We start from the raw sequence: 27,828 nt of genomic DNA on the forward strand, positions 1-27,828 counted from the left end.
GGGGACGTCGGAAAGCGACAACACTTCTTCGACTTCTTCTTATGATGGCTCTTTCCCAATTCTGAGTGTGAAGACTTCGACCCCGATGATGATGGCTCCGCGGTCGGTCCCTCGATCGACCCCTGGACCTCGAACGGCACGAGACGACTGCCGGGCCTCTAGCAGCTTACAGGACCGTTCCCGTAAGGCCTTCGGAGCCATGGCCAGACAGTCGGAACATGACCGGGAGTCATGGTCGCACTCCAGACAGATGCCATGAGGGTCGGCCACCGACATCGTACGTCGACAGGCCCTGCAGGATTTAAACCCAGGCATCCCTACGTGGCACCAGGAGTCAAAGACTCAAAATTGAAAGACAAAAAGTCTCAAAAGTTAGTCAAAAAGTGACTAGGGTACGTGCTCTAACCAGATCTGCATTTGCTGGCGCGGAAAAAGAAAGAACTGACATCAGCGCGCATGGGTGGCGCCTAAGTAGTCTCTATGATGTTATCTTGGCGCATACGACGCCAGCGACGGACGCGGAGCCGCACCACGTGCAGGTGTACTGCTGACGAAAACTTTACGGATCCAGTCTGACGCCTGGGGATATTCTAAGGTAAGGAATCTATCACTAACGTGTCTCTTTCAGGTAGCTGGACGGGAAAACTGACAGGTAAAACCCCGTTGTGGGTGGGCGATCCGTTGCATGAAGTAGCCACGCTGATGGGCTTTAGAGGGTGGAACTTGATCGGCATTGAATATTTGGGGGACATATCGAAAGGGGAGTCCCCCCTCACGTTTGAGTATCTCCAAAAGGAGTATAACCTGCACCAATCGCACAGATACACCCACCTGAGACTTCTGCATGTTCTACACGCGCACATACACAGTGGTGTTTCAGTACCGGACAACTCCCACTTAGAAGATAGGATACTACTGCATCCCATCGCTGAGAAACCATCCTCCACGATATACCGTAAATTGATAAACAATGTACCAGACTCCCTGATTGCTCTCAGAGAGGCCTAGGTCAAAGATCTTGGTACCATAGATAACGAGGAGTGGCAGGAGGCTGTTCAGACCCCTAGAGAAATCGCAATACTCTCCAGATTTCGAATAGTGCAGCTCAAGATTCTACACCATACGTATTATCCTCGCATCCACCTATATACTTGGGGTAGGACACCTACAGCGCTGGCATCAGGGGATGTGGGCAGGAGGGTACCTTTCTGCATATTCTATGGGACAGTCCCGAGATAGTTCGATTCTGGCATGGAATCACGGATATCATGATCGAGGTTGTGGGAGAGTCTGTCCCTTTGGAGCCGAAGTGGCTTTTACTAATTATTAGAGGAGAATCTGACTGGTCTAGATATGTGGGAATGTGGTTGGCTCTGGCAGCGGGCATAGCAAAGTGCAACATTGCCAGAAGGTGGGTGGCACCTGAACACCCCCCCGCAGGTGGACGAGTATAAACGAGATCTTGATTGGTGCCAGCGGGCCAAAGAAACAGTGTACAAAAGCAGGGGATGTGTCAGAAAATGTGAAAAAGTGTGGACGCCTTGGCGAAAGTATAGAGGGCTGGGTGTGGGTGAATCGACGGGTCCTAAGGAACAAGTTACTTACCGTCAGTAACGATGTATCTGTAAGAAACATTAGTTAGTTAGATTCCTTACCTTAGAATATCCCCAGGCCTCAGGCTGGATCCGGAAAGATTTTTCGTCAGCAATACCCTTGCGCGTCGTTAGGCGTCGTCTGCAGCTCCGCGTCCGTCGTCGGCATCGCCGGGATGACGTCGTCGGAGTACTTAGACGCCGCCCTCGCGCGCTGACGTCAGTTCTTGTACATATCTTTCCGTGCCAGGAACGCAGAGCCATGCAAGAGACCGACACTGGTGCCATGAATCTAGGGCCCTGAAATGGATGACCTTAACCCTAGATATCAGTTCGCAGAACGGGGAGGATGGGTGGGGCGGTAAGGAATCTAACTAACTAATGTTTCTTACAGATATATCGTTACCGAAGGTAATTAACTTGTTCATCTGAAAGAAACACGTAAGTTCGATTCCTTACCTTAGAATAGATACCACCAAGATCACACCAGGAAGTCCTGGAGAACGGAACTGCCAAAAAAGCCGTCTCTCCGGACTTGGCTGTCCAGGCAATAATGCTTGGCAAACGTGTGCAGCGAGGCCCACGTTGCTGCCTGACAAATGTCCTGCAAAGGGACTCGCCGTCCCAGGGCAGTAGTAGCCACTGTGGCCCAGTGGAATGGGCCCTCAGCCGCACGGGAGGTTCCTTCTTAGCCAAGGAACAACAGGCCCTAATACACAAAACGACCCACCAAGAGATGGTTCGCTTGTGCACCGCCCGCCCCTTCTTAGTGCCCACGTAGCCAACAAAGAGTTGGTCGTCCATCCGGAACTGTTTCGTGCAGTCCAGATAGAAGGACAGCGCCCGTTTTGGGTCCAGACGGTGGAGCCTCTCTTCCTCTTTCGAGGGATGCGGAGGCGGAAAGAAGGTGGGCAGTGTAACAGACTGGCCGATGTGAAAGGCAGTTACCACCTTAGGGAGAAAGGAAGGACAGGCCCTGAGAACAACCTTGTCCAGATGGACAGAAAGGAAAGGAGGCTTAGAAGATAGAGCCTGGAGCTCACTCACCCGTCTAGTAGAGGTGATGGCAACCAGGAAAGCAGTCTTAAGAGTCAGAAGACGAAGAGGAAAATTATGAAGTGACTCAAAGGGAGCGCACATCAGATAGGTTAACACCAGGTTCAAATCCCACTGAGGCATTACGAAAGGGACAGGAGGAAACATGAGTAATGCCTTTAAAGAATCGAGCAACAACAGGGGATTTGAAAAGAGAAGGCTGATCAGGAAGCCATAAGAAAGCAGAAATAGCTGAAAGATATCCCTTGAGGGTGCCCAGAGCAGAGCCCTGCTGGGCCAGGGACAGAAGGAAGAGGAAAACCTCAGAAAGAGGGGCGGAAAGGGGATCAACAGCCTTTGCTGTGCACCATGCCACAAATTTGTTCCACCTGCAGGCGTATACCGTTTTAGTGGAGGGACGCCTGGCTGCCAGAATGACATCACAGACTTCAGGAGGCAAGTCAAATGGTATCAACTGTCGCCGCTCAATCTCCACGCATGGAGGTGGAGGCTGGACAGGTTCGGGTGGAGGACCGTCCCCTGTTGCTGCGACAGAAGGTCCTCCTGAAGAGGCACTCGAACCGGGGGATCGACTGATAAACTGAGTAGCTCGGGATACCAGTATCTTCGTGCCCAATCCAGAGCCACAAGGATGACTTGGGTCCGGTCGCGCCTGATCTCCTTCAGCACTCTGGGCAGAAGTGGTATAGGCGGAAAGGCGTACAACAGACCGCAACTCCACTAGCGATGAAAAGCGTCTCCGAGCGAGTGCCGCCTTGGAAATTCCAACGCGCTGAACTGATGACATTGCGCGTTCTCTTCGGTGGCGAATAGATCTAACCAAGGCTCTATCCACTGCCGAAAGAGGCCTTGCGCCACGTTCGAGTTCAGATGCCATTCGTGAGCCATCATGCACCGGCGGCTGAGTTCGTCCGCCCTGGCGTTCAGAGAGCCCGCCAGGTGTTGAACCACCAGGGTGATGCCCTGATGTTCCAGCCATGTTCAGAGGCGCAGCGCCTCCTGACAAAGGGTCCACGAACCCACCCCGCCCGGTTTGTTGCAATACCACATGGCGGTGATGTTGTCTGTGAACACCTGCACTACACTTCCCCGAACAGAGGGAAGGAATGCCTTCAGTGCAAGCCGGATCGCCCGCAGCTCCAATAGGTTGATATGAAGCCGGGACTCCGCCGGAGACCAGAGACCTCTGATCTCCGCCTCTCCCATGTGGCCCCCCCCATCCCAGGAGGGACGCATCCGTCACCACTACGTGCTCCGGTTGGGGTAGGGAGAGGGATCTGCCACTGACCCAATCGCGGTCCGTGAGCCACCACTGCAACTGTCTTGCAGTGCCCTCTGAGATCAAGACGTGGTCAGACAGGTTGCCCCGATGCTGGGCCCACTGGAACTTCAGGTCCCACTGCAGAGCCCGAATCCGCCACCTGGCGTGATGTACCATCAGGATGCAGGAGTCCATCAGACCCAGTAGCCGCAGTACCAACCTGACCGAAACTCGGGATAAAGGCTGAAAGATCGGAATCAGAGCCTGAATATCCCGAACCCACTGTTCCGGAGGATAGACCCGGAACTGCGCCGAGTCCAGAACCGCTCCGAAGAAAAGGAGCTTCTGGGAGGGACTCAGATGCGACTTCGGCACATTGATGGAAAACCCCAGCAAATGCAGGAGGTCGGCCGTAGTCTGGAGGTGGGAGACGACTGCCTGGGGCGAGCCCGCCTTCAACAGCCAGTCGTCGAGATAGGGGAAGACTGGAACCCCTAACCTGCACAGATGAGCTGCGACCACCGCCATCAATTTCGTGAACACCCGAGGGGCACTGGTGAGGCCGAAGGGGAGCACGGTAAACTGAAAGTGCTCGTGGCCTACCGTGAACCACAGGTAACGCCGGTGGGCCGGCAGGACGGGGATGTGGAAATAAGCGTCCTGCAAGTCCAACGCTACCATCCAGTCTCCAGGGTCTAGGACAGCCAGAACCTGAGCTAAGGTGAGCATCTTGAACTTCTCCTTCCGGAGGATGGCGTTGACGCTCCTGAGGTCCAAGATAGGGCGTAGGCCCTCCTTTGCCCTTCTTGGGAACCAGAAAGTAGTGGAAATAACAACCCCAACCTACTTCTGGGCCAGGAACGCGCTCGATAGCCCCATTGGCCAAGAGGGCCGTAACTTCCTCCTGCAGAAGTTGCAAGTGATCCCCCGACAAGTGGTGGTACTGCGGTGGCATGGCTGGAGGGGGTCGCCTCGAAGGGGAGGGAGTAGCCCCTTCGGACGATTTGCAGCACCCACCTGTCCGATGTGATGGTACGCCAGTGGAGCAGGTGATGGCGAACTCTGCCTTCCACTAGCGTGGAATGGGCCTTAAAGCTCGGACTAGGAGGGCTTTGAGGCGAATGCTGCTGGGGTAGATGTGGGCTGACCGGCTCTCTGTCCCCCTGCTACGCCTCGGCGGAATCCACGTCCGCGACCGCGTTGAGGCTGGTTCTGCGACCTGTGGCTAGATGGACGTGTGGGGGCGCCCCTTCCTTGTCCACGAAAGGGGCCGGCGGAGGGGTCGTAAGGTCGACCAGCGTCGACCGGGATCCAGGCCTGGATCCCACGGGGGCCAGCGGCGTCGGGACCGAAGTCGACGACGGCGCCGGGGCCAGAGCCGCCGGCTCGCTATGCCTCCCAGTCGGGCCTGCGGGGCCCGAAGGCGCGCCGGCAGGCCTCGACGGCGGAGCCGGACTCCTCATGGTCACGAGGAAGTCTCGGATCTCCGCCGGAGTCGCATCAGACCCAGGGACTGGAGGGTATGGGGCCGGACGCGACTCCTGCGGCTCTGACGGAGCCGCGTGGGTGGTGCCACCCGAACCCTCAGCCGAGTCGCGCGACCGGCGAGGGGAGTCAGAAGAGTGATGTCGCCTCTTCGACTTCTTCTTACTGTGCCTCAACTTACCGGAATACGAGTACTTCGACCCCGACGAGCGGTGATGGCTGCGGCTCCTCGACCGGTCCCTCGACCTCCTCCTCAACCGGGACCTTGAGCGGCGCGGAGCCGACTGTCGGATCTCGAGTAGCTTGCGGGACCGCTTCCGCCTAGCCTTCGAGGTCAAGGCCCTGAAGTCGAGGCACGACTCGGCATCATGGTCGGCCCCAAGGCAGTAGAGACACCAGCGCTGGTGATCCGTGACTGACATCAGGCGGTGACAGGCGTCGCACGGCTTGAATCCAGGCATCCCTACCGGCACCAGGAGTCGAGATCAACTCGAAATGGGAACCAAAAAAGTTCAAAACGTTTAGTCAAAAAGTGACTAAAAGGGTATGCTCTTCCCGGATCTGCGCTTACAGGCGCGGAAAAAGAAGAACTGACGTCAGCGTGCGAATGCGGCGTCTAAGTACTCAGACGACGTCATCCCGGCGATCACGACGCTGACGACGGATGCAGAGCCGCAGACGACGCCTAGCGATGACTTTTTTCCCTCATGAACATAATGCTATTGATTTTCGGTTTTCAACACCTGATGTACTAATGGAAATGCTTTCTGTTTCGTATGGTCTCTCGAGCTCGGTTAATAAAAAGAGTTAAAAAAAAATAGTGGTTTAATTATTTTTCTAGATAGTCTCATTCCCGGGAAAGTATTATGGTTTTTAATCGGTACTCCGGTCTTCTAAATAGGATAGCTAGGCCTGCCCTTGTGAAAAATAGCTTTGGGCTGCTAGTCACTGTAAAGAAATGCTAATATTGAATTTCTACATATCTTACGCCATGCCTTGTGGGAGACAAGCCCTACGTTGGGGTGACCTATTAATGTTTAAGCGGGAGGTTTTGACCTGTCAAAAGGGTTTATTTTGGCTGGGCGAATTTCAGTTTTTAAACTGCTATATTCAGCTACACTGGTCACCCTGAAGCTTTGCTTTACACTGTCACTGTAGTGGATGGCACATTAGGTGCTGCAGTCCACTGGTAATATTTAACTTACAGGCCCTGGGCATATTTTGTACCATATTCTAGGGACTTTTAGATATGCTATATATATCAATTAGCAATTTGGCCAAATTTAAAGGGGGAGCACGGGCACTTTACTACTGGTTAGCAGGGGTAAACTGTACAAAGTTCTAAAAACAGCAAAAATATTGGGTCAAGCAAAAGTTGAAAAATACAGGGTAACCACACAGAAAAGGCGAATTTCGTACACCGACAAGGTCTTAACAGTAATCATCATCACTAGGATCCTCAACATCATGGTCTTTGATATCTCAAGTTTCTACGAATTCAAATCTAATCTCAATGGCAACTCTGAAGACAAAGACCATTACATGATGACAAACGCTTCAATGCTGATGGCAAATGGCATGATAGGGAGTGCTCGGTCTTGTAGAGATCTTCTTGTGGAATGGCATGATAGGGAGTGCTCGGTGTTGTAGAGTTCTTCTTGTGGAACGACTTTCTATAAGTAAAAGGGGGGATGGAGTCCTCATCCAAGAGTTTCTGGTGACTTTCCCTTATTGATTACTTGTTTATGAAGCTTGGGACAGGAAACTGGTCTCTAATTTGTATAGGGCTTTAAAGGCAGATGGCACAGTAAGACAAGTTAGGGTTAGAACACATTGGAGGAGGATAGTGAAGGTCCCATTGAGGATAGCCACTGGAAGCAAGCAAGCCTACATGTAATGAAAGTGTCTTATAATGCAAAGTTTAAGTTGGTGCAGTTTAATGTTCTGCATAGAATGCAGTAAACCCCCATGAAGCTGGGAGGAATTTATCTGGAAAAATCAACTGCATTCCTTGGGTGTGGGGAAATGAAAGCAGGCTTTGTTTCTATGGTGTGGGAGTACAATTAATAGACAAGTATTTGGGAAATTGAGAACTTCATTACCTCTGGTAATGGACGGCCTGACAAAGCTCATGATGAAGCAGAGGTTGCTATGAGTGGTGCTTGGGCAGTCAAAGGAAACAATGAGACATAAATGTGGGATACGTTGGATACTGTGGGACATACAGCACTCCAAACCCCCCCCCCAAGATAAACATTTCAGAATCACATCCAACCCCCCACCCCCTCCATGATAAACATTTCAGAATCACTCCAGGTGGTGTGTCGGGAATAACTAGTAGGAAAGTCGTTGAGAAGTTGGAAATGGAGGTGGCGTGTTATTCAGAGTTGTAGTATAGCCTGGGCCACGTGGCCTCTTGGAATCTTTTCAAGAGAATTTTTGAGCTGGCAGTAGCATCAAATTGGTGGGGCTAATTGTGGCTGGTGGTCCGCGCAGACTAGTGGGTAGAGGTGATGTTGTGGCCTTGGCACTTTTGGCCGCATTTGACAACATTTATCAGTCTATCCTAATATCCTGATTTAAGGCTATTGGCATTCCTGGTTCAGCTCGGAATGGATTGACCTTCTATTTAGACCAGTACCAAGTTGTAGCTCTTCGTCTATATAAGTAACACCCAACAGCTCTCAGCTGTGGTGTCTCTCATGGCTTCATACTTTGGCTCTATTATTCAACATTTATATGTGCAGCTCTGCACACCTTTTAACTCCGGTTGGAGCAAAGTTCTACACGTACGCAGATAGCACACAACTGATTCTTGGGCTCAATGAGGGCCTATCTTTCACTACATCCCTGATTCATATTTCATATTCTACACTCAGACTTTCCCCCAAAGTAAAATTTGACTAAGACTGAGATTCTGATCGTGCCAGATGGGGTAGTAACTCCAAATGCCCATTGTCACATACTAATAATGGATCTGCGTCCCTCTACCACACAACACGAAAGGATATAATTTATTTTAAAAATGCCATGAGATCCCTTACATGTGCGGGAGTAATCTAGTTCTATGAATATCACTGAAGATAGCGTTCGAGAAATAGATTTATTCTTTAAATTTTTCAAGGGAAATGCACAAATTGTAATGCAAAATGTGCACATGGGCAACTACTATTGTTATTTCACTATAAAAAAATTGTCAAATCACAGTAGTACAGCACACTCCGAAAAATAGGCTACAATCTGAACGGTTTCCTGCAATATGCACATGTATCAATCACAGCATTTTAAATGTAACATTACAACTTCTGAATAGCAATAACATGGAGAAGGTGCAGAGAGGCTGGTGCTCTGTTCGATACCTTTAATTGTAGATATTACTTACATGAAAGGCAAACTGTCCAGAAAAGTCATACATGCCACAGGAATGCATCAAGCTCAAAGTGTTTCTCACAGCTTCAGGGCTTAATACTCTTTCACCTGTGATTGGGCAAAAACCCCCGTTGGCTAGCGTGGCTGCCATTACACTTGCTGACTCACAAGTCACTTCAATTGAGCACAGCTTGAAGAAAGAAATAGAATAGGCATTAACAACAGTAATATATAAGCAGGAATACTTATTTATATATTATAACAAAAGCAATTAGACATTTTACCTCTTTAGGGTTAGGGGATACTTTTTAGTCAAAGAAATACTGAAACCCACCCACCAGTCTGCCCACTATAGGCATAAAGAGTGACTGGACTTCAGGATGGGCAGCTCCCACCCCAATTTTATAATTATCTATTTGGTCTCTAGTGGGATTTCTGATCACTACCTCTCCCAGTAGTGGGCAAATTCAAAGTAAGCCCCCATTTTGCCTCCCAAAGTCTAAGTCCCAGCGCCAGGTAGAACTGGCCCGCCCCTTTATTAAGAAGCATACTACCCCTTGTGCCTCAGTGAGCTTTCCGCTCTCCTCCCCTGGGTTTAAACTTCAACACTTATTCTGCCACCCCAGTGGAACAGCAAGACTATAGGAGTTCCAAGGGTGACAGGGCGTGGCCTGATGCCATGACTGTCTGGGGTGGGAGCTGCCCATGCTGAAGTCCAGTCCTATAGTGGGCAGACTGGTGGGTGGGTTTACTTCCAATCTGCCCACCCAGGGAGGGCAGGGTTGGGGCAGGTGGAGGGTTTTCTGAAAGCCCTGTATACCACAAGGGAAACAATTACACAACAAGGAATGGGTTAGTCCAGATATCTGATGACAATACCTCGATTCCACAAGCCCCAGGCAGTTTTTCTGTTTTCCTCAATCAGGCGCTTGGAGGTAAACCCTTAGGGCTAGATGTATTAAGGATTGCTTTTGCGATTCTATAATAGCAAAATGTACTGATTCGCTATTACAGAATTGCAAAATGCAATATGTACATAGGTTTCGCAATAATAATTGAGATTCCTACATATTCCTCAATTGCGAATCGCAAATTGCGATTCGCAATTGAGGAATACCTTCCCATTCATTCCTATGGGCTTAGAGGCCCACAGGAATGAATGAGGAGACATTCGCAATTTGCGAGTACCCAATAGGTACTCGCAAATGGCAAATGCAATTTCAAGGGTGCCAAAAGGACATCCAGTTGCACCCCTGAAATATGCATGTGTGCACATGTGGTGCACATACATGCTCTAAGGGCATGTATGTGCGACACATGGCACTTTGTAAAAATTCAAAAAAGTGCATTTTTCTAGGAACTCGCAAATTACCACCAGCTTGAAGTTGGTGATAATTTGAGATTCCTTAAGGCCAAGAAGCAAATTTCTGGTGCTTCCAGAATTGCATTTAAGGAATCGCAATTTGCGATTCCTTAAATGCATTTGCAAAATAGGGAATCGCTAATTTTGCAATTACTTATTTTGCGAGGGCTTTTTGGGATGATACATCCCAAAAGGCTTTTTCCTGTCCTGAGAATCGGCCCATTTGCGAACGGGAAAAAGGTGTGATACATCTGGCCCTTAAAGTCTTATGGCGTGCATGCACAGTGAGATCAGTCTACAGAAAAAGACCCAAGAAGGTACTGTGAGCCCATGCTTCCCAGAAGCAGAGAGTATTTTGATGAATGGGAGAAAAGTGTTGTTTTTCTTGTGATGAACTATCTTGGCCTTTAAAAGTTGGCTGAAATGTGATGCAGATGAATTCAGTGCAGAAGATATGAGCAGCACTTGTAGAACCACACTGAGGCAAATAGTGGCAAATAATTTCAAGCGGCTCATATAGCTAGTACAGACATATTACTCAGATGCTCTTTATTTGAGGGTCCAGGGTTACAGATGAATTTTCCATCACACATTTTGGTACTGGTCCAAAGGAGGGTGGGGGGGGGGGGGTTGGGGGGGGGAGTGGAGCTTGAGTTTATATTTGTGTGGATTTGAGCAGAATCAGAAGTAAATAATATACATTTAATTTGTTCGCAATGGGCTTTGGTTTGGGTAAGAGAACATTTATACATCTATAGGTAGCCAGAGCACACATGCACTAGCCAAGGAAGACATGGGCAGATGTATAAACTTTGGGAAATACTTCACAAAACAGGAGATATCTACTGAAATGTAACAAAGAACGGGGCGAAGTGTAGTATTTCTTTGAGAATAACTAAATCGCAGGGGAAAAAGAATTCAAATATCGAGGATTCACACACGAGAAATAAATTGCAGAGAATTGTAAGTGCAATTCTAAGTAATCGGATATGTTCATCAGAAAAAGGCAACTGATGATTCAAAACTTTAATAAATAGTATGTTTTGTTTATATATTAAACATTTATAACCACTACAGTTTGCATGAGATTGTGAAATACACTCTTTAAACAGGGTACAGCTTTAGTCTGCTTTTGTTGTTACCTGGAAGTAGAAGTCTAATGTTGCAACCATGTCACCATGCTCCGGAAAACACTGAAAAACAAACACACAATGACTGTTAGCCCATAAATGTACACAGAAAATGTGTGTGCTTCATCCTTCAAACTGTGCTACTTGTAAGGCATACAGTTAATATTTTTCACGTGCAATGCATAATTTTATATACTAATGGTTCTAGTAGAATTTCTCCAGATTCAGAGTCAGATGTACAACCTGCCAAATAGCGACTCGCAAATTGTGTCGCTTTTGCGACTCGCAATTTGCAACTCGCTATTTGGCATGTACAACAGTGTCTTGGACACTGTTTGTGATTCCCAATGGGGTCGCAAAATGCAAGGCTCGTGAATAATAATGAGCTTCTCTCATTTTGCGACCCCTTTTGGAACGGCTGGCCCTCCCAGGGATGGTGGCCTGCTGGCCCAGCAGACCACCATGTTTGGGACTGCTTTTAAATAAATCAGTTTTTTTAATGCATCCCGTTTTCCTTAAAGGAAAACGGGATGCATTTTTTTTTTTTTAAATGAAACGTTTTCATTTCATTTTTTAAGGGCAGGCAGTGGTCCCTGCCGTTAAAAAATAATTTTGCATGCATTTACAAAGGGGAAGGGGTCCTCTGGGGACCCCTTCCCATTTGCGAGTGCATTACCACCTACTTGAAGTAGGTGGTAATTTGCGAGTGTTTTGCAACCGCAATTGAGGTCGCAAAACATTAGTACATGGCTATTGAGTCGCTATTTGGAAGGGAACGCCCCTTCCAAATACCGAGTCGCAAAACAGTATTTTGCAAGTCGCAATTTATTTGCGACTCGCAAAATACTGTTTGTACATGGGCCCATGGTCTTTAGCGTGTGCAAACGGGTCTAAAACCTGTTTTTTTTAACATACGCAAACGGGTCTATGACCGGTTTGCGCACGCTAAAAACAGTCGTACATCTGGCCCTCACTCCTTTGAATATTTGTAAAAACGTTTAAAATGAAATCATACAATATCAACAAATAAAAAATACTGTGGGACTAAACCAGCAAAGGTAAGTCAGGGCTGGTCCTCAGCACACAGGAGAGTCAGCAGGAATCGATGGAGACCCCAGGAGGACCCTCTGGCAGAAGGCACAAGGAGTCGCAAGCAGGCCTCAGCAGCACACAGAAGATGGACGCCCACATCGCAGGAGATGCAGGGAGGACGACACTGTTGGAGCTGTGTGATGGTCGAGGCTGGGGCTTCTTGGAGCTCCAAGATCTTCTGTCAGGACAGTCGAAAAGCCTTGGCGATGACAAACCGACGTGGTGTAAAGGGATGCGGTCCAAGTTGGCTGGAGAAGATTACAGTCTAAGTTGCAGGGAAAACTGGACATGCCTCTGGGGAGCCAACAAACCACCACCGGTGTTGCAGAGCCGGGAGGTGTCCGTGGGACAGCAGGATCAGCAAACAGGTCGTCGACGTTGAGGTGCCTGCGGATGCAGAGCAGTGACTCCTTGACTCCAAGGGAGATTCCTTCTTGTTTGGATGCATGCAGTGTCATGGGAGACTAGGGTGATGCATGGCCACAGAGTTGCATAAAACTTGGAAAAGCACACAGATAAAGTTGCGGTAGGAATCTTCCCACCAGGAGCAGTCTTGTCTTTGTTCCTGGCTCGATACAGCAGCAGAGTCCAGTGTCCAGCAGCAGAAGTGTCTTCAGACAGGTCTTGATGAGTCTTGACAGTGTCCAGAACGAATCTAAGGACCCACCGTCAGGGAAGTCCTCAAGTAACCCAAAAAGGGGGAAGGACACCTACTGCAGTGACCCACCTATCAGAGGGGTCAGGGATGCTATTCTGAGGACCTAACCAGTCAGATGCTCCAAGATATCAAGATGGCAGAATCAAGCAGCCACCCGGAGGAGCTCTGGGTACCTCCCAGGGGAATAGCTGGACAGGGAGGTGGTCACTCCCCTGCCCTTTGTGTAGTTTTGCACCAGAGCAGGAACCAAGGGCTCCTGTACTGGTGGAAACTGGTTTATGCAAGGAGGGCTCCAAATGTGTCCTTCAAAGCAGTCTGGAGGTGCTCGGCAGCACCCCCACCCTAGCCTAAGACACATAATTCTAAAGGTGAGTTGGCTATACTTCTCCTCTACCATGGCTACACATCTCCTCTACAGGAAATCCTTTGTCCTGCCTTCCACTGCTCGAGTTGAGCTCAGCAGTAGGAGGGCAGAACAGTGTCTGGGGTTGGCAGCAGCACTAACTTGCACACTGACCTTGCAAGGCTACACAGGTAGGCATGGGGGCCTCTAAGGAGCCCCCAACATGTTTGATACCAAACATGACCAGGTTTGAGGAAGTTATAATGTAGTTGGACATCTCAACTTGGCCAGTGTCCACTACATACCTTAAAATGGCTGTCCCGCACTTATAAAATCAGAGAATGGACTACAGGCTTTGTAGGGGTGTCTCTGCTAGTGCAGGGGCACTCTCACACTTAAAACCATTCACCCTGCCTGTGGGCTTTAAGGCCTACCTTAGGGGTTGCTTATGAGTTTTAAGTACAGTGACCGGGATATAAGGAAAGCCTTATATCTCTGGTGAAAGGTGCATGCACCATTTCACGCAGGCTGCAATTGCAGACCTGCAGACACAGTTTGCATGGGCTCCCATAGGTGGCACAATACATGCTGCAACCAATGGAAGACCGCCTGGTGTACCAATGCTCTGGGTACCTTAGTACATATACTAGGGACTTACAGGGGTACACCAGTATGCCAATTGTGGGATGTACAACGTACTTTCCAGCAAATTGAAGGGAGCGAGCACAGACACTGGGGTCCTGATTAGCAGGATCCCAGTGTATTACAGTCAAAACACACTGACACCAAGCAAAAAGTGGGGGTAACTATGCCAGAGAGATCCTACTTTCCGACACTCTTAAGCTTCATTCAGCTCATTGTTATGTTCCACCGTGCAGACTATAGCTTGTGTCACATTCTACACGGGTGTGATGGTGTTACACAGCTCTCTCTATATGTTGTTCCATTAGATACGTTTTTAAATGTCAGATCTATTTTGCAGCTATTTATTTGAGTTCCCTAGGCTTCTTGGTTAATTATAACCTTATTATTTACCTAAGCAAATAATGGCATAGTTCAAATTAGAGCTTTCTCAAAATTGCATAACAAGGAAATCAATGTACTCTGTGAGCAACTAGTGAGCTCAGCTCAGGGAAAGACAGTCACCAATGTGAACCTAATGCCCTATAGTATTTTGGGTGTTCCCTGGGGATGCTATACTCTGTATGTGATTCGTGTTTCATGGGTTAATCAGATGCTATGTGACGTTTGCCTATTCTTAATGCACCGCGTCAATGAATAAAATATATGCATAAAATAATAATAAAGAGTCACGTGCAAAATAAAAAAACAAGGAAATCAATGTACTTCCTACACAAGCATGAAAACCAGTTGACCACATCGGAATCACTCAACTGAGTTAGTTTTAGCTCTGTATTTAAAAATAAATTTAAAATCCCATAACCTCAAATTACACTGAAATACAAAATGCAAGACCTCCAAGCTTAATACATGAACGCAAGCATCATTTAATATAATGTCATATAAATATTTTATCTGCGCAGTTTGGAATTCATCATAACAAAGCAAGGAGTTCTAGTCATACTATTTGAGTTATGCTTCCCAGAATTTCTTGCCGACTTCTCCATATCTAGATTGGTAGGATACGGTTTCACAGTTTCCAACTTCAGGGCATTTGCTATCATTCCTCAGTAAAAATACAGCTTCTTGATATTCTCATAATTAGTCTTTGTGAGACACCAGTGTCTATTTTATTGCATAAAGCATATATTTGTACATGCCAATGTTCCATGTACTTAAACAGAACAAACTTGCAATGGATTTAAAGATCCAGGTTATTTACAATTTTAATTCTGAGCTGCCTGCCCAGAAGGCCGAGGTGTGCACAAAGAGAGGCTCTGAGCACCAGCAACCACCTGCGACGCCACAGGGAGCCCCACGGAACTATGCAGTGCAGCAGGGGTGCAATGGGTCATAGAGGGGGACTCAGCCGGGCCGCACCCTGACAACGCCATATGGATCGTAGAGGGGGATCAGAGTTGTTCCCGCACCCGGATAGGGCAGATAGAGGGCGGACGACTGGCAGGGGTGCACGTCCAGAATATTCTGGGAACCAGTGCCCCTGACAACAGATGAAAGGAAGGTTGAGGACCTAGTCGACCTGCGCCGCAACTTACCAAGAAGTGGTGAACGATGGCCTCGGGCCCCAGAGGGCGATCAACGGCGAAACTGCGTTGAAGAGGCCGTGGGACGAGATGACTCCAACCGGGACATTTGCCCGCGAACAGGAAGTACAGGATTTAAAGCCTGAGGGCAACGCACACTGCTCCAGACGCGAAGCGTCGAAAAAGGGCCTGAAAACAGGCCAGAGGAACCGCTCACTCCGGATCCGCGTTGCACGCGGAAAAGAAGGAAACTGACGTCAGCACGCCGGGAGGGACTTATATGACCTCGCTGACATCACGTACGTGGACGATGTCAGGGCGGGGTCGTGTTGCGCCGTCCCCCGTCACGCCGAGGTGCTGCTGCAAAAAAGTTTTTCGGATCCAGTCTGATGCCTGGGGATATTCTAAGTTAAGGAATCTACGCCTAGATGTCTCTATCAGATACAGAAGACTGCTGCAGCAGTGGTCTTTTTTGCTGGTTAATAGTAATCTGTTGCCGTCCGGTCAGAGGGTTTGCGCCAAGCCGATTCAGATATTTCCGTTGTGCTAGAGATGTCTAGGCGGCAGTGTGCTGACGGAGTGAGTTACTGATGGAGTGGAGACTGGGAAGTACAACCTTTTAATGTGTCAATGCACATACGTCATGTTTGCATGAAAACCATATGTGGGCAACGTGTTGTGTTCCTTTATGTAACATACTGCATGCCAATCACACCACATTCACACACAATTAAATGCCCACCTACAGACACCACTAGCACAACACCCCCAAGCACAACAACAACAAATGTTTTTTTTAAGCGTGAATGAAGGTGTGTTCAAATTACATCAATAATTAGGAAAATGAACACCGCTGTATTACACCTAAGAAAAATATTGCATGTAAGAGACATGCAGAAATACGCGAGGCTACAGCATTTGTCAACACAGGATACAAAGTAGGACAAGTGTACAAGTAGCTTACCTTACATCTCGGTGACAACGGAGTCGTTTGGCATTGTGGTGGAGTCGGAGCAGCAAAGGAGGGACCTGGATGATGGTGGTAAAAGAGGAAAATGGAAGCGGGAAGTAGGACAATGGGTATGTTTTTACCTCATTTCCTTTTAATTCCCCCAACTCAAAGTAAGAGGGATTCCCGCCACAGTTTCCACGATGGAAATGCACATCGAAATCAGCAAAGCAGGACTCTTGGCTGGAGTCTCACCGGCTGCCGTTTGTGCCTATGGCGCCGTTGACGCGGAATAAAATTCTTGGTAGAGGTGGTGGGAATGTGGTGGTCTTTCGCCCATGTACCTGCCAACATCTAAATTGGGCGGGCAGACCGCCAAGTCGGCAGGTGGGAAGGCTGTCAAAAAAGCCAACATGTAAATCAGGCCCTTAGTTCCACAAATATAGTCCAATAACACTGAAAATTAGTCAATGGACCTCAAGATCTCCCTTTTCTACTGTATTTTCACGATCTATCTTGTACATTTTTTCGGGGGTGCAGTAAATTCTGTGCATTACTATTTGTTGGTCTTAGCTACCCGTTATGTTTACATACGTTGTTCACTGGCTGTCCAACCCTTGAGTGCCATAGTCTTCTAATCATTTTTCACATATTATTTTTGTCGGCTCAGGCTGCCACTCAAGTTTACATACGTTCACCAGAAGTCCAACCCCTAGAAAATGAGCGTTAGTCCTATCTTTATTTTCCAAATACATAATTTGTAAATATTTGTCTTATTATGAACGTTATTGCGAACAGTATGGCAAGCAAAGCTGAACTTTCATACTATGGATGTAGACAATCAGTATATTAGAGCCCAATGCCAAACCAGTCCTTTATAGAAAATCCTTGGGGAACGCTGTTACAGCGAGTGCATGTGTGGATCAAGGCCCGACTCAGTCTTAAAAAAATGCCATCTGACTTCACGATCTCATCCTGCTATAGAAGTCAATAGCTTATGCAGGCACAGAGCAAAGAGCTGTTACTTTTAAAGATTTCTTAATTTACCCAAACTTGCTTGTACAATTAAGTACTGTTGTAAGAATTAAGGACCATAGAGATTTCTGAGGGTTTGAACCTCAAGGACAAGTTACTTACCTTTAGTAAAGCATTGTCTGGTAGAGACAGTAGAGACAGTATCTGGCTGCATTTTCCTTACCTATGAATTTCTAAGGTGTCAAACTGGATCCGAAAACATTTGCGTGAGCAGTACCCCTGCGCACCGCTGGGTGGCTCAGTTTGGCTCCGGGTGGCGGCGTTGGCACTGGATGTGACTTCATAGTCATCACCCTGGCATGCGAACGTCAGATACTTTTCACTTTTTCGACGCCAGAAGTGCAGAGCCATTAAGTAAACTTACTAGCAAGGGTCAAAACGATGGCCATATAAAGAGGGCAACCAATGCCCTATAAATGAGACCGCAAAGGGGGGAGGCAAGAGTGGGACTGTAGAACAAGTTACTTTGGTAATGATATATCTATAAGAGACATATATTCGTTTTCGATTCCTTACCTTAGAATTACCCCCAGGCGATCAGGAGAATTTGTCTTCAGGAGTACCCCTGCGAGTCCGTAGGTGACATCGGTCGACTCTGCGTTCGTCGTTGGTTTCATGATGGCTGGAATGACGTTGCGGTATCTACTTAGACGCCGCCCCTGCGCGCTGACGTCAGTTCTTTACACAACATTCCACACATGAAGCGCAGAGCCATTAAAGACACTGACCACCGGCGCATAAAACTAGGGCCCTGAAAGGGAATCCCTTACCCTAGAAGTCAGTTCGCAGAACGAGGAGGATGTATGGGGCAGTAAAAAATCCATAACTAATATATGACTCTTACAGATATCTCATTACCGAAGGTAAGTAACTTGTTCATCTGAAAGAAACTATTAGTTATGGACTCATTAACTTAGAATAGATACCCCAGCAATACCAACCCGGAGGTGGATCTGCGATCTAAGTTCACATCAGAAAGTCCTGGAGAACAGAACAGCCAAAGAAGCCGTCTCTCTGAACTTGGCTGTCCAGGGAGTAATGTTTAGTGAACGTGTGCAAGGAAGCCCACGTGGCTGCCTGGTAGATGACATGAAGAGGGGCCCCATATCCCAAAAAAGTAGCGGCTGCCGTCGCCCAAGTGGAATGGGCGCGCAACCCTACTGGAGGTTTCTTTTTCTCCAGGGAATAACAAATTTTAATGCAAAGAACGACCCATCGAGATATGGTTCATTTTTGCACGGCTCGACCTTTCTTGGCGCCCACATAGCCAACAAAGAGCTGATCATCCACCCGGAATTGTTTTGTGCGATCCAGGTAAAATGAGAGCGCACCTTTTGGATCCAGACGGTGGAGCCTCTCCTCCTCTTTAGAAGGATATGGGGGAGGGAAAAAGGTGGGCAAAGTGATGGTCTGTCCTATGTGGAAAGAGGTAACCACTTTGGGAAGAAAAGAAGGTCGAGTTCGGAGGACAACCTTGTCTGGATGAACAGCAAGGAAAGGAGGCTTAGAAGAAAGAGCCTGAAGCTCCCTCACCCTGTGAGCAGAGATGATGGCAACCAGAAAAGCAGTCGTTAAGGTCAAGAGTCTGAGAGGACAATTATGTAGCAGCTCAAATGGAGCGCACATAAAGTGAGTCAGAAAAAGATTCAAGTCCCACTGGGGCATTACGAAAAGAATAGGAGGAAACAAATGAGTAATGCCCTTAAGGAAACGATTTACAATAGGGGACTTGAAAAGAGAAGGCTGATCAGGAAGCCAAAGAAAAGCCAAAATGGCTGAAAAATAGCCTTTTAGAGTGCCCAGAGCAGAGCCCTGATGGGCCAAAGAAAGAATGTAGAGGAGAACCTCTGAAAGGGGGGCAGAAAGGGGATCCACAGCCTTTGCTGTGCACCATGCCACAAATTTGTTCCATCTACAGGCGTATACCATTTTAGTTGAGGGACGCCTAGCTGCCAAGATTACATTAGAGCCTTTGGGAGGAAGGGCAAAAGATGTCAAATGTCGCCGCTCAATCACCACGCAAGGAGGTGGAGGCTGGACAGGTTCGGGTTGAGGAACGTCCCCTGCTGCTGCGACACGCAAGGAGGTGGAGGCTGGACAGGTTCGGGTTGAGGACCGTCCCCTGCTGCTGCGACACAAGATCCTTCTCAAGAGGCAGTCTGATCGGAGGATCAATGGCCATGTCCAAGAGCTCAGAATACCAGACTCTTTGTGCCCAATCCTGGGCCACAAGAATGACTTAGGCCTGGTCGCGCCTGATCTTCTTCAGCACTCTGGGCAGAAGTGGTATAGGCGGAAAGGCGTATAGAAGACCGCAACTCCAATTGTGACGAAAAGCGACACCTAGCGAGTGCTGCCTTGGAAATACCAACGCGCAGAACTGCTGACAATGAGCGTTCTCTTCAGTGGCGAATATATCTAACCAAGGCTCTCCCCACTGCTGAAAGAGACCTTGCACCACCTCCAAGTGAAGATGTAATTCGAGATTCATCAAGCACCTGCAGCTGACTTTGTCCGCCTTGGCGTTCACAGAACCTGCCAGGTGTTAAACCACCAGAGATGTGTCCTGATGTTCCAGCCATGTCCTAAGGTGAAGGGCCTCTTGACAATGGGTCCACGACCCCACCCCGCCCTGTTTGTTGCAGTACCACATGGCGGTGGTGTTGTCCGTGAACACCTGCACTACTCTTACTTTGACAGAAGAATGAATGCTTTCAGTGCAAGACGGATTGCCTGGAGCTCCAAAAGATTGCTGTGGAGCCCAGACTCCGCCAGAGACCAGAGGCCTCTGATCTCCACCTCCCCCATGTGGTGGCCCCAACCCAGAAGTGATGAATCTGTCACAACCGTGAACTCTGGTTGTTGAGGGGAGAGTGATCTGCTGTTGACCCAATCCTGGTTCGTTAGCCTCCTCTGCAATTGGTGTGCAGTGCCCTCTGAGATCTGGACACAATCGGAAAGATTCCCCTGATGCTATGCCCACTTGAACTTCAGGTCCCACTTCAGAGCCCGCATATGCCACCTGGCATAGTCCACCAGCAGGATGCAGGATGCCATGAGGGTCATTCTGACCGAAACCCAGGATAACGGCTGAAAGATTGTAATCATAGCTCGAATATCACAGACTCGCTGTTCGGGAGGATAAGCCGGAAACTACGCTGTGTCCAAAACTACCCCGATGAAATGGAGCTTCTGAGGGGGAATCAGGTGTGACTTCGGCACGTTGACAGTGAACCCCAGCAAATTCACGAGGTCGGCCGTAGTCTGGCGATGGGAGACGACAGCCTGGGGAGAACTCGCCTTCAACAGCCAGTCGTCGAGATAGGGAAAGACTGTAACCCCTGATCTGCGCAGGTGAGCTGCGACCACCGCCATCACTTTCGTGAACACCCGAGGGGCGCTGGTAAGGCCGAAGGGGAGCATAGTGAACTGAAAATGCTTGTGGCCTTCTGTGAACCGAAAGTAACGCCGATGGGCAGGCAGGACGGGGATTTGAAAATAGGTGTCCTGCAAGTCCAACGCTACCATCCATTCTCCAGGGTAGAAGGCAGACAGGACCTGAGCCAGAGTCAACATTTTGAACTTCTCTTTCCGGAGGAAATGGTTGACATCCCTGAGATCCAAGATAGGACACAGGCCTTTGTCCGTCTTGGGTACCAGAAAGTAGTGTGAGTAACAACCACATCCTACTTCTGGCACAGGGACCCGCTCGATGGCTCCCTTGGCCAATAGAGCAGCGACTTCCTGACGGAGAAGGGCCAAGGGATCCTCCGACATGCGATGGAAAGCAGGTGACATGGAGGAAGGGATAGTCTGGAAGGGGAGGGAGTAGCCCCATTGCACTATCTGCAAAACCCACCAGTCCGATGTGATGTTTTGCCAGTGGGGGAGGTGATGTCAGATCCTGCAGCCTACTGGAACAGGTGGCCTTGAAAAGTCAGACTAGGAAGGTATAGCAGCTGCTGCAGAGGGGGCACTGGTGGATTAGCCCGCCCGCTGGCCCCCAGACTCATGGCGTTGGGTCCCACGTCCCCGGACGCGCAGAGGCTGGGTAGTGTGTGCAGGCGTGTGGACCTGGGTGGAACGTGGAGGGGCACCCCTTCCGTAGCCACAAAAGGGGCAAAAAGCAGACTGCGCTGGACGAGTGATGGTAGTGAGGCCCAAGAATCTGGCTGTAGCCCTAGAATCCTTAAAGCGCTTGAGCGCTTTGTTGCTGAACAAGCAACGGCCATCAAAGGGCATGTCCAAATGAGTAGATTGGACCTCACCAGAGAAGCCAGTGGACCTCAGCCAGGCGTAGCATCTCTGGGCTACCGACATTAAAATCGTCCTGCCTAGCGAGTCAGCAGTGTCCAGCCCACATCGTTTGACGAACTTTGATGCATCTCTACCCTCAGCAACTGCACGGGAGAGCACTGTGGCAGCATCTGGGCGACCGTGTCTCACACAGAGTTGGTGTAACGGCCAAAGACACATGCGGGTTCACCGACCGCAGTTCTAATCTGCTGGAAGAAAATATCTTCTTCCCAAGGCAATCCAGCTTCTTAGATTCCCTATCAGGTGGAGCAGTAGGGAATGTGCCCTTGGAAGTAGAGGCTTGAACCAACAAGGTCTCAGAGGTAGGGTATTGGGAGAGGAAAATGGGGTCGTCCGTGGCCGGGCGGTGGCATCGGGCAATGACCCTACCCACAGGGGCCCCCTGAACTAGGCTTGGACCAAGTGCCCAGACGGATGTCCGTGAGAGCCTCATTGAACGGCAGCAGGTTGAAGCACATCTGTCAGGAGGTTAGTCCTGACCGCCACCTTAGGAAGCTCAAGGTTCAAGGCCTCATCCGCCCTACGCAACACACAGCTTAAGAGGCTCTCTTCTCCGTTGCCACGGTATGGGGAGAAAGCATGCCAAGGTCTGGAGAAGTGTCCGGACCACTGGCCTCACCCAACTACGCTCTCCAGTCTGGTTCTTCCACCTGGTCTGTCAGAGGGTCCACAGACCCCTCCCAGTCCTCCTTAACATCCTCTGGTTGTCACTCAGGGCGATAGGGAACACCAGGATAAAACAAGGCTACGAAAGTCCAGGTCTACGCCGTTACAGTCGTCAGTCGATGTCGGTCCAGCTCCATGTCAATGTCGAGGGTGAGGCCCCAAACAGATGTCAGAAGGGCCGGAGGTGTCACCAAGGGATTCTACGCTGGAGGAGGTGTCGTAAGGTTGACTGGCGCCTGGATCCCTGGGGGTCCAGCGGCGCCGGAGCTGAAACCACTGGCATCAAAGACCAAGAACCCCCAGCTGAGTCCGCGGGGCCTGAAGGCGCGCCGGCGGAGTCCGGCTCTGTAATGAATGTGCTTTTCACTAAAAGGACACACCCAAACCAGAGGCAAATATACCACTGTACCTTTAAACAATATACACTTTGAGCAGCACCCCCCCCCCCCCCCTTTTATGCGAGGCAAGAAAACAAATTCAGGTGCATTCAACACAAGTTTATTAATGCAATATTTTAAAAAGGTAGGTCAAATACATCAGTAAATGCAGATTCCCAAGTATCAATTAACTACAATGAACAATTAGAAAAAAATGCAGTATGTACAGATAGCAAAGAGTAGAAAATATATACCAAATGATTAGGAACACCTCACCGATTAAATTTGCATCATCCTTGCCAACTCAAGCTTGGGAAGCCCGTCAAAAGCCCAGGAAGGAGTTTCAATCAGGAATCAAGTTCCGTCACCTCCACAGCAATACGTCTATTCTGCGGTGAACTTCCACCTGGCCCCCGGAGGCTCCCAGCTTTAATACTATTGCTCAACGTGAGGCGAAGCTTCTAGAACACCTCTCATTGGAAAAAACTGAGCTGGCTGTACCAGTCTGTGTCAAGGCCAAGACGGAGACGGGCCAAGCTCCCGCATTTTGACTTCGAGGCAGAGTTGCACATTCTACAGATAATATCCAGTTCATTCTGGTCAGTGAAGACCGAAAAACAAGTGAGGAGCAAAAAGACCTTGAATATGAATCGCAAGCACTGCTGTGCACGCAGAAGTAAGGCAAAGTCAGAAAGCAAGATGACATGAGACCATTTCAAAGCCAATAGTAAGAACTCATAATTCTCATAACCCAAACAACTTGTACTGTGCATGCAGAAGCAAGGCAAAGTCAGAAAACAAGACGACATGAGGCCATGTTGTGAGAAGTTGGACTGATGTATGATGTCACTAGTTCTAGTGTACACCTTATATCAGTCCAAACAACTCTTATGGTGATTGGTTGTAAAGTCAACCTTATAGACCAGCTATCCTAGTGGTAGCATGGACAAGAGCAGTCTTAGGCTAAACTCTGAATGGCATGTGAAGCCAGCTGTGATACCATATATAATCCCTTGAATACCAAATGAAAGGACACCACAACAGATATATATATAAAATAAAGTGTATTTATTCTAGTCAAACCCTCAGCACTCTTTATGAGATTAGAGGTAAGTACAACACAGTCTTATTTAAGCATACATTAAGTCACACAGGTAAGTAATACAGTTAGGCCCTAGGGGCCACGCAAACCATATACTAAAGAAGTGGTATAAGGACCACTGTCACGGAAATAGGATAGGTCTAGGCCTAGGGAATCGCTGGGGCTACACTACACTAGCAACAGTTAGGAAGTGGGAGGCCCACGGGATTCAGGTGCAGAGTGGAAACACGCGTAATGCGTAAAAGTCGATAGAAATAGTACAGTTTTGAATTAATAAGATTTAGGACACTTCTAGAGTAGCTAGGAAGTCGAGACTTGAAAACTAGACACTAGGATAGTCAATACCCTGATGAGCACCGGAGTACCCAAGTTACCTAGCCCACAGGCTGCGGGTGCATAGGTGTGAAGTTGCGTCGGGTTTCGTCGTCGACTCCTATGGATGCTTGAAGAAAGATGCTGACAGGCAGTCAGTGAAGAGTGTCCGGTGGATCCCAAGGCTGGGATCAAGAAGAGAGGATACCTGCAAGCAGAAGGGACAGAGTCAAGGTCACTAGCCAGTGACCACGTGGAACCAGGAAGGAACCAGGCGATGTCGTGAAGATTGCAGGTGAAAGGTGAAGCTTGTCGCTGCAGCCACGGGTACCAGGAGACGTCGAGGACGACCAGGACCAGGAGGCGAGCTGTCCCACGAAGGCTCTTGCTGTCAGCGGCGTCGAAGTCGAACTAGGACTCACCAAGCCTTGGCAAGCGGAACCCACGAAGAACGGAGGACTTGCTTCTGGTGCAGACCAGGAAGGTCTGGGGTGCTTCTCTTTTGCAAAGAAGCGGGAGCCAGTCTGGAGGAGCCAAACCAGCAGTGAAGATTAAGGTGTGTCGTCACAAAGGCCGCTAGCCAACGGGCAAGCAACCGGACAGACGCGGCAAGCAGGAAAATGCAGAAGGGCCCCACGCAGGACTCGTGGAGTGTGGGGGGCTGTTCTTCGGTGCAGATGGTGCTTGGGGTTGGGGCTTCTCAATCCCCGGTGTACAACTTCGAGTGTACCTCAGAAGCTGCGCTGGAAGATACTCGCCACTTTTCCCAGGTAGCCGGTCCCACGTCTCTCGTCGCCTCCACGGATCTCAGCTCGGCTGTGGATGTGGATCAGGGTCGGAGAAGTCTGAAAGTCAAGGCTTTGGTCGGGCTCTGCAGTCGGTCCCTCGTAGAACTTCAGCAAAGCAAAGGGTAGTCTCTTGATGGTGCCTGTTTGCACAGGGTAGCCACTCCTTGGCCACAAGGGAGATTCTTCAGTCTTCTTCTTTCGTCGAATGTCGAAGGTCCAGAGTTTCTGTTCAAGTTGCAGGTTCAGGATAATCTAATCTCCTGGGGCCCAGCTACCACTCTTATACTAATCTGGGGGGCTGGGTTGCCTGCTAGGTCACGCCTTATGGGTGGGACCTGGGAGGGGGGTGGTTACACCCCCTTCCCTTTGTCCAGTTTCGCGCCAGGACTGGGGCTGGAGTGCCCCAGCACCGGTTTGAACTGGACTATGCACGGGACACCTTGTGTGCCCCAGGCATGTCTCATTCTTTTCATCCCTCTCTGCCCCAATACACTAAGGCCTGTCTGGGGTGGTGCTCGCACCTCCCAAGGCAGGAAACCTATTGTCCAAGCCTCCCTTGCCGGGATCACTCCCAGCAGCAGGAGGTCAGACTCGTGTCTGTGGCAGCAGCATCCATTTTGTGATGCTGGGGCTCTGGTTAACTTTTAACCGGGTAAGTAGGTTACAACATGTCTTCTCCCTCTAGAAGGGAGGGATAATATCCTCATCCCCAGAAATGGGATGGGGGTATTAATCCAAAGTGTTAGACACCTTACACAACATGTTTTGATAAAGGCAAACCATAGTTACCATAACCGTTTAAGGTTATAAGGCACTTTAAGAGTATATGGTAGGCTATATCATAGAACAGCTATAAGGACATGGTTCCGAAAGCTGCAGACAGGCTCAGCTCATGCTAGAGCACCATCTCACATGTTACCAAGCACTCTGCCTCCAGGATTGTTAAGGCCTGCCATAGGAGTGACTGATAGGTACACATGTGTCTATATGTAAGTTAGGTATAGGAATACTACACCTAAGCAAGGAGTGATTACACTACCTTGCCCCAGCTGAGGGATCAGCCAGTTGTGTCATAATGGAAGGCCAGGCCAGGGGTGGCATAATACATGCTGCAGCCCCTGGTAGGCCTAGGGTACACCTATGCCCTGGGTACCTAGGGTACACTGTACAGGGGTCAATAAGGTGATCCTATCCAAATGGGTTATGCCCTTAAAGTACATAGTATCAATTTAGAGAGAGAACAGCTGTGGGTCTGATTAGCAGGCCCACAGCCACATCTAAGTCGAAAACCAGTAAAGCAAAAGCAAAAAGTGGGGGTGAACATAGAAAGCAGACCCTACTCTCCTACACAACCCCCCCCCCCCAAACTTAGGGACATTAAACTAACCTTGACCAGTTGAGTCTTCATGTTCTAAGTGGAAATATCTGGAGAGTCCATCTGCATTGGCATGGTCAGTCCCAGGTCTATGTTCCACTGTGAAGTCCATCCCCTGTAGGGAAATGGACCACCTAAGAAGTTTGGGATTTTCACCCTTCATCTGATTTAGCCACAAGAGGGGCTTATGGTGTGTCTGAATCTTGAAGTGAGTGCCAAACAAGTATGGCCTCAGCTTCTTCAGGGCCCAAACCACAGCAAAGGCCTCCCTCTCAATAGCTGACCAACGTTTCTCTCTAGGGGTCAGCCTTCTACTTATAAAAGCAATGGGCTGGTCTTGACCATCTATATTAAGTTGTGAAAGAACAGCTCCCACACCTAACTCAGAAGCATCTGTCTGGACAATGAACTCTTTGGAGTAGTCTGGACTTTTCAGAATAGGTGCACTGCACATGGCCTGCTTCAGGTCATCAAATGCTTTTTGACAGCTTACTGTCCACTGAACTTTCTTTGGCATTTATTTGGAGGTCAAGTCATTAAGTGGTGTCACAATGGACCCATAGTTCTTAACAAACTTTCTGTAGTACCCAGTCAGGCCCAAGAAAGCTCTGACCTGAGTCTGGGTAGTTGGAGGAGTCCAGTCCTTTATGGTCTGGATCTTGCTCTCCAGTGGTTGAACCTGACCCCCACCAACTACACTATCTGGCACTTAGTGGCCTTGATAGTGAGGCCTGCCTTTTGCAGGGCCTCTAAAACATTCCTCAGGTGGACCAGGTGATCCTCCCAGGTGGAGGTAAAGACAGCAATATCATCAAGATAAGCTGCGCAATAATCATCCAACCCAGTAAGGACTTGATTCACCAACCTTTGGAAAGTGGCAGGTGCATTCTTCAGACCAAAGGGCATTACCACAAATTGATAATGTCCTCCTGGGGTCGAGAAAGCAGTTTTGGCCTTTGCATTCTCAGCTAGTCTGATTTGCCAGTAGCCTGCTGTCAGGTCAAATGTGCTCAAAAACTTGGCAGCTGCCAGTCTGTCAATGAGCTCATCTGCCCTAGGTATTGGGTGGGCATCTGTCCTAGTGACAGCATTGAGACCTCTGTAATCCACGCAAAACCTCATCTCTCTCTTACCATCTTGGGTGTGAGGTTTTGGCACAAGGACTACAGGACTAGCCCAAGGGCTCTCTGAAGGTTCAATGACTCCCAGCTCCAACATCTTTTGTACCTCAACTTTTATGCAGTCCCTGACATGGTCAGGTTGCCTGTAGATTTTACTCTTCACTGGCAGACTGTCACCAGTGTCCACCTCATGGGTGCACCAGTTTGTCTGACTTGGGGTCAGAGAGAACATATGTCGGTAGGACTGCAAAACCTGTCTGCAGTCCTGTTGT

General features: G+C 49.0%; 1 protein-coding gene across 2 annotated transcripts in view; it reads right to left on the reverse strand.

The window, feature by feature from the left end:
• GLS (glutaminase) overlaps positions 1-27,828 on the reverse strand; it is a 932,984-nt gene that overhangs the window by 409,642 nt on the left and 495,514 nt on the right. For both annotated transcript variants that reach the window (XM_085648790.1, XM_085648791.1), the window contains exons 11-12: positions 11,269-11,319; positions 8,777-8,953 (exon numbers count right to left, since the gene is read on the reverse strand). In XM_085648790.1, the coding sequence (XP_085504916.1) occupies positions 8,777-8,953; positions 11,269-11,319 (228 nt within the window). The remainder of the gene's footprint in view (positions 1-8,776; positions 8,954-11,268; positions 11,320-27,828) is intronic.

The sequence above is a fragment of the Triturus cristatus genome, chromosome 3_2 (genome assembly GCF_964204655.1).
Source record: "Triturus cristatus chromosome 3_2, aTriCri1.1, whole genome shotgun sequence".
Taxonomy (NCBI): Eukaryota; Metazoa; Chordata; class Amphibia; order Caudata; family Salamandridae; genus Triturus; species Triturus cristatus.